Below are 7,246 nucleotides of genomic sequence, written 5' to 3' on the forward strand. Positions count from 1 at the left end.
TTGTAGCTCTCTCGGTACCTAATTTTCTCATGTTTGTTCTTTTCCCCTTGATGCACTCAACACAGACTTTGAAGTTTGTTAAATCTAGGGGTTCAAGAATTCCATCTGACACAACCCTCTGAATTCTCTGCTTAGAGATATGACCTAAACGCTTGTGCCATAAAGTGGCGGAATTCTCACTTTGTACCACGTGAGCTTGTTTGCAGTATTTCGTTATAGGAACTAACAATATCAAGTATATACAGATTATCAATCATATAACTGGAACCAACAAAATTTGAATTTTGATAGAGACGAACTTTATTATTTCCAAATGAATAGGAAAATCCTGATTTGTCCAAACTAGAAATAGAAATTAAATTCCGTCTAAAGGACGGTGCAACAAATGTCTCAAACAAATCCAAACAAAATCCAGTTTTTAACTGTAACCTGAAAGTCCCTATAGCCTCTACCACAACTTTATTGTCATCGCCCACAAAGATGAATCTTTCTGCTTCACTTGGCGATCAGCTCCATAAGCAACCCTATATAGACATACTTATGTAAGTAGTAGCACCAGAATCTACCCACCAAGTATCCTTAGGTATAGAAGCTAAATTAACTTCAGAACAAATTAAAGTAAGAAGTATACCCTTCTTTACACGCCAGGCAGCGTACTTGGAACACTCCTTCTTCATATGTCCCGACTTCTTGCAGAAGTAGCAGGTAAACTCCTTATCCTGCTTCTTTTGCTTCTTCTGCTGAGAAGGTCCTTCCGCAGCATCCTTAGCTCTCTTCTTTTTCTTGTTCTGAGAGGTTCAAGCCAAGAGAGCACTCTCTATCTTATCATGCTGCTACCTCTCTTCTTCTTGTACACAGTGAGATATGAGCTCATTGAGGGACCATTTGTCCTTCTGAGTGTTATAACTCACCTTGAATTGCCCAAAGTGTGTAGGAAGAGAGATCAAAATCAAGTGCACAAGCAAGTCATAAGACAGCTCCAACTTAAGCGACTTGAGGTTTGATGCGAGATGAGACATCTCCATAATGTACTCCCTTATGTTCCGTTTGCCCTTATACTTCATCGAAAAGAGTTTAGCCAAAAGGTTACTCGCCTTCGATTTTTAATTCTTGGCAAAATATTGTTCAATTTCCTTAAGGAACTTCTTAGCGATCCTGCTCTCAGTAATAGAGCCCCGAAACGCTTTTGAAATGGAACGTTTCATGATCATCAAGCACATTCGGTCAGAGCGATCCCACCTTTCAATTTTACCCTCATTGGGGTTTTTCGGAGTAGAAGCGGGTTGATCCGAACGAAGTGCAAGATCCAAATCCATACGGCCGAGGACAATCTCCACGGCTTCTTTCCAAACCTTAAAGTTCGTCCCACTCAACATTGGGATGTTGTTGACTTGAGCAGAGACGTTCGCAACATTAGCAATAGAAACTGTATAGAGAACAAAATAAACAAGCATGTCAAATAAGAAAAACAAGACATGCACAAATAATCCAGATTTGGGGATTTATCTCAAGATACCTAGTACAACATTAATTTCTAGTCCTTGGATAGAGAAATTAACTGTAAGTGGTACTCTCAGTACAATGATCAAATATTGACAATTAGTTTTGTCAAAAAATAGTCTTTCTTTGGACCAACTATTGTTCACATGAAAAATCTTTATAATTATCACACATTAATCATCATAGGTGCGTTGTTGTTTGGCTAAACTGTGTCTTTCTTTGGGCCAAGCACAACTCGCATAAATGACTTCGCATAAAACATCTATGCATTTTCAATTGAATTAATTTACACAACAAGGGTTACTTTGGCAACATGTTGCTTTAATCAATTCAATTGAATATACTAGACATTTAAAGTAACAATCAAAAAAGTTGGAATTTATTCTATATCCAAAAATAATTAAAAAAAAAATAAATAACTAAATTTAGAAACTTGAGGGAGTTCATCAACTGAATCTCCTTTTTTTTTTTTTTTACAGCACAAGTTCTGGGTCCGTTATGAGATAAAAAAAAAAATAGAGGACAACAATTGCGGCTGAATCTTTATGCAATTGAAATTGTGGATCCGTATGAAAGGTGGCAGATATTACTAATCTAGACATTAATATGCTCCCATGAAAAATACTGCTGCACACTTCATATACTATTCAATACTGAATCCATCATGAGAAAGAAGGGTCAAAAATTGCGGCTGGACCGATTATGCAATTGAAATTGACCCAATCTGGATTCATAATGAAAGGCCACCGATTTTGACAGCAATCAATATGCTAAAAAAATGTGCTTAATACTTTGAGAGGATGCCTATTTTGTCATATATTATTCAATGTTGTAGTCACGTTGAAAATGATCCTAAGACAGAAATATTAAGGCTTTAATTGAGAAAGATAACATCACACACAAAAAAAATAATAATAATAAAAATAGACGGGTTGAAAAAATTACCATATTTTCCCCAATTATATGAAACCAAATTCTAGATCCATTATGCATCAAGAATAATTCTTAAACTTAGTAGTTTTAGGAATTTCACAAAATTCAAATATTCCATTCGAAAAATAATCCAAACACCATATGAACAGAATATGAACAAATCCTAATAATCTAGCAAATGATGACCGCTCTGATACCACTTGTTAGAAATTCAAATCATATTCAAAATTAGATCCAAAAATCCTAGATTAAAACAACTAAAATCCTAGGATCAACATCATGCCAAATATTAGGATTCGCAGATTCAGATTATATACATGTATCCATTATGAACAATTGCCTACTGTTGCGGAATTACTGCGACAATCGATCACGTATTGATGAACACGAACAAGGGAGGTGGTTTGTGATCTTCCTCAAGCAAATCGCCTTATTCCTCAATAGGATAGTCGTTTATCTTCTTGATGGGGATAAGGGAAATTGTTATGTGATTTGGTATATTGGGGACAATAACCAAAATAATATTTATATATTTTCGAAAAATAATCCAAACACCATATGAACAGAATATGAACAAATCCTAATAATCTAGCAAATGATGACCGCTCTGATACCACTTGTTAGAAATTCAAATCATATTCAAAATTAGATCCAAAAATCCTAGATCAAAACAACTAAAATCCTAGGATCAATATCATGCCAAATATTAGGATTCGCGGATTCAGATTATATACATGTATCCATTATGAACAATTGCCTACTGTTGCGGAATTACTGCGACAATCGATCGCGTACTGATGAACACGAACAAGGGAGGTGGTTTGTGATCTTCCTCAAGCAAATCGCCTTATTCCTCAATAGGATAGTCGTTTCTCTTCTTGATGGGGATAAGGGAAATTGTTATGTGATTTGGTATATTGGGGACCATAACCAAAATAATAATTATATATTGCTTAATTAGGGTTCCCATTATCCCCCAATTAGAGCAATTAATCCCGGTATCTACTCAATTATCCCATACCAATTTTATTAGTCTATGGGCATACTAAATTAGACCACTTAATTTCAGCCCATTAAATTAAATTAAATAGCAAATATAATTGTTTTTAATATGTTGCCAATTCTTAATTAGGAAAACCGTGGGTTTTCCTAACAAATTTAATATTCAAAGTGCATGTCAGCAATGTAACAATCACGGATAAAATCAATGTGCTAGAGTATTATTTTCATGGCGCAACATATAAAATTTTAATATAGGACGCAAATTAGATTAATTCTTTAACCATTTCAAGTGGCATGGTTTATTAATTAAGAAAAACGATACAGTACATATTTAGGAGGGCCTCGACATAATGTTCAGGTAGAGTTGCCAAAAACAAAAACAAAAAAAACAAAAATCTTATTTCGTTCAAAAATAGAGAGTACAATAAAAGAGCTAATAGACCACATCATCAAACACCAAGTTTAATGTCCCTTTAACTTTTGGTCACATTCGAAGTTATAACTTGAAAGAGGTTCTGAAAATTTTTTATTGTAGTCATATATTAGGAAGTCCATAGCTTCGTCACAATTCCGATGAATATATTCAAAATCGATATACAAACTGTTGAATGTCTAATTGACAATTAACAAAACTATGTTTAGAACTGTAAATACTGATGAGATTGTTCATGCCTATAGTGTTTTACCGGTCTTCGTCATGTCGAGCGATCCAAACATAGTCTCTCTCTTTTTCTTTTCTTTTTTTCTTTTTAAAAAATTAACTAATTAATAATTAAAGTGAAATGAAAAACTAAAAAAAAAAAAAAAGTATACTTGCTATTTTGTTATGTCACTTGGCAAACTATAACTGCATTTGTTTATATGGGAGAGAGATGAGATGAGATGAGAACCACGAAGTTCATCCAAAATTCTTGGCAAGGAGCCAAAGACAATGGAGAAATTAAAGGAATACCACAATATGAAAACCTCCATCAGTGAACGTTGCTTGCGGGTAATGCCCAAAAATTCTAACCACTCCTCTTATGTATAAGAATGACCCCAACCCTTTTTTACACTAAAAATTTCACTTGTCAGAGATAGGAAATTTTCAGAAATGGCTAGACTGAATCTGTTGTTTTTTACCCTAATATCATGCCTTTCAACACTGTCCATGGTCCATTCTGAGGACCCTTATTTGTTTTTCACATGGAATATTACTTACGGAGATCTTTCTCCCCTGGGAGTGCCTACACCAGTAATTCTCATTAATGGCCAATTTCCAGGTCCAGAAATCAACTGCACTTCAAACAATAACATTGTTGTCAATGTGTTTAACCACCTTGATGAGCCATTTCTTTTCACCTGGAATGGGATTCAGCAGAGGAAGAATTCTTGGCAAGAAGGAACTCTGGGCACGACCTGTCCTATCCCGCCTGGTAAAAATTTTACGTACCATTTCCAGGTGAAAGATCAGATTGGTAGCTACTTTTACTACCCCAGCACCTCGATACACCGTAGTGCAGGTGGCTACGGAATGCTCAAAGTCCACAGTCGGGATCTTATCCCCGTGCCATTTGACAGGCCAGAGGCTGAATACGCCGTTTTGGCTGGTGATTGGTACAGAAAGGACCCTGCTACCTTAAAGAGGTTGTTAGACAGCGGGCGGACTCTTGGTAGGCCGGACGGTGTTATCATCAATGGTAAGCAAGGCAAGGGAGATGGTACAGATGAACCCATGTTCACCATGATCCCTGGAAAGACTTACAGATATAGAGTTTGTAATGTGGGAATGAAAAACTCCATCAATGTCAGAATTCAAGGCCACACATTGAAACTGGTAGAGATTGAGGGATCCCACACTGTTCAGAATGTGTATGATTCTCTTGATGTGCATTTGGGGCAATGCTATTCATTTTTGGTGACTGCTAATCAAGAACCAAAGGACTATTATTTTGTGGTTTCCACACGATTCACGAAAACCGTCCTCAGCACCACTGCCACCATCCGATACGAAGGTGGCAAGGGCCCCGCTTCCTCAGCGTTGCCTGAGGCACCAGTCGGGTGGGCCTGGTCCCTCAATCAGTTCCGTTCCTTCCGCTGGAACCTGACAGCCAGTGCAGCCAGGCCTAATCCTCAGGGCTCCTACCACTATGGCCAAATCAACATTACACGCACAATCAAGTTGGTGAATTCAGCTGGTACCGCTGATGGAAAGCTCCGGTATGCTGTCAATGGCGTATCGCATAAAGATCCGGAAACTCCATTGAAGCTGGCTGAATACTTTGGGGTTGCAGATAAAGTGTTCAAATATGACATTATTCAGGATGAACCACCTGCAGAAACAAGTGATAAGGTCACAGTTGCACCCATTGTACTCAACACCACTTTCCGCAACTTTGTTGAGATCATATTCGAGAATCATGAGAAGAGTGTCCAATCATGGCATTTGGCTGGATATTCCTTCTTCGCTGTTGCGTAAGCATATTTCATTACAGCATTCAATTTCTTTTGATTAACCTCATCATATATGCTTTTCTAAGTAGCTATTAATGACCACATTTGCTACTACACAACACTAACTCCAGATAACACGAAGCAACCCAAGGGCTCTTACATTAAAATTCAAATTAAATTACCACATTTTCTATTGCTTCTCTTTTTCTTCCCCATTTATTTCCGCATATCCTACACTAGTGCCATGTATAGTATACAAAACTATACATGACTTGAGAGTATAATGAACATAAGTTAATCTTCTTTTTCTTCATTAATATTTCAATGTTGACCAATCCCCCTTATTTTGACATATCCTTAGTGGATATATGATAACCGGGTGTAACTTACGCATGTGCATGCATATAGACACTAACACAATGCACGAACGCAACAGGATTGAACCAGGAAGATGGACACCAGATAAGAGGAAGAATTACAATCTTTTGGATGCAATAAGTAGGAACACAATCCAAGTATATCCAAAGAGCTGGGCAGCCATTATGACTACACTGGACAATGCTGGAATGTGGAGCTTAAGAGCACTGACTCTTGAGAGGCAGTATCTGGGACAGCAGCTCTATTTCAGCGTACTCTCACCAGAGCGCTCTCTTCGCGATGAATACAACATTCCTGACAATACTCCGCTGTGTGGAATTGTCAAGGGTTTGCCTATGCCAGAACCCTACACTGCCTGATTCAGCTTTCGAAGTTGCGCAAAGGATTTACAGTGGAAGCATTAATGGATGGCATATTCATGCCTGTTGGAGAAAGAAACAAGAGTTACAGATTTTATTTTTGAAACCCACCTAACTGAAAAAGCAAAAAAAAAAAAAAACATAGAGAAGAAGATTGTATGCCAGTGAGATTTTGCACAGCCACCGTTTTTGGTTAACTATAGGTTTTGTGTTTTTAGTTTTTTGTTAAAGTATTATTTTATTTATTTTCAAGTGAATCAAATCCATTGAATCAAAATAAATACAAATGGTGTCAATGTGTACAATTTGAGTGCACTACACAGGAATGTGGTATATATGGTGCTACGCCATCTTAGGTTTGTACAATTAATTGTAGTCGATGGCACATGCACAAATTGTGCTTTACACTATAAGACACAACAACTATATGCACGCAACTTATTCCTTAATTTCAATGGATTTCGGGAGACTCCACTTCAACTAATAACCCCTCTGAATATTGTGGGTGGCAATAATACCTTTAGTACTCGATTTATCAGAGATACCTTGTTCAATATGTTTCCTATATGAACAAACATACTCGACCCTTAGTACCTGTGCTTGATAAATAGTCGAATCACCTTCTTGAACATATATAGCAA

General features: G+C 37.0%; 2 protein-coding genes across 2 annotated transcripts; one reads left to right on the top strand and one right to left on the bottom strand.

The window, feature by feature from the left end:
• Nucleotides 1–1,103: 1,103 nt before the first annotated feature.
• Nucleotides 1,104–4,134, bottom strand: LOC111408467. Its single transcript, XM_023038222.1, has 2 exons — nt 4,122–4,134; nt 1,104–1,426 (listed from the first exon to the last, which is right to left on the bottom strand). The coding sequence occupies exons 1-2, from the start codon at nt 4,132–4,134 to the stop codon at nt 1,104–1,106; spliced, it is 336 nt and encodes a 111-aa protein (XP_022893990.1).
• Nucleotides 4,135–4,520: 386 nt separating this feature from the next.
• LOC111408228 (L-ascorbate oxidase homolog) lies at nt 4,521–6,886 on the top strand. The gene is made up of 2 exons (XM_023038018.1): nt 4,521–5,889; nt 6,305–6,886. Exons 1-2 carry the CDS (start codon nt 4,529–4,531, stop codon nt 6,603–6,605), a joined length of 1,662 nt encoding a protein of 553 aa, XP_022893786.1. The 5' UTR covers nt 4,521–4,528; the 3' UTR covers nt 6,606–6,886.
• The last annotated feature ends 360 nt before the right edge of the window (nt 6,887–7,246 follow it).

This window comes from Olea europaea, chromosome 13 (genome assembly GCF_002742605.1).
Source record: "Olea europaea var. sylvestris chromosome 13, O_europaea_v1, whole genome shotgun sequence".
Classification (NCBI taxonomy): domain Eukaryota; kingdom Viridiplantae; phylum Streptophyta; class Magnoliopsida; order Lamiales; family Oleaceae; genus Olea; species Olea europaea.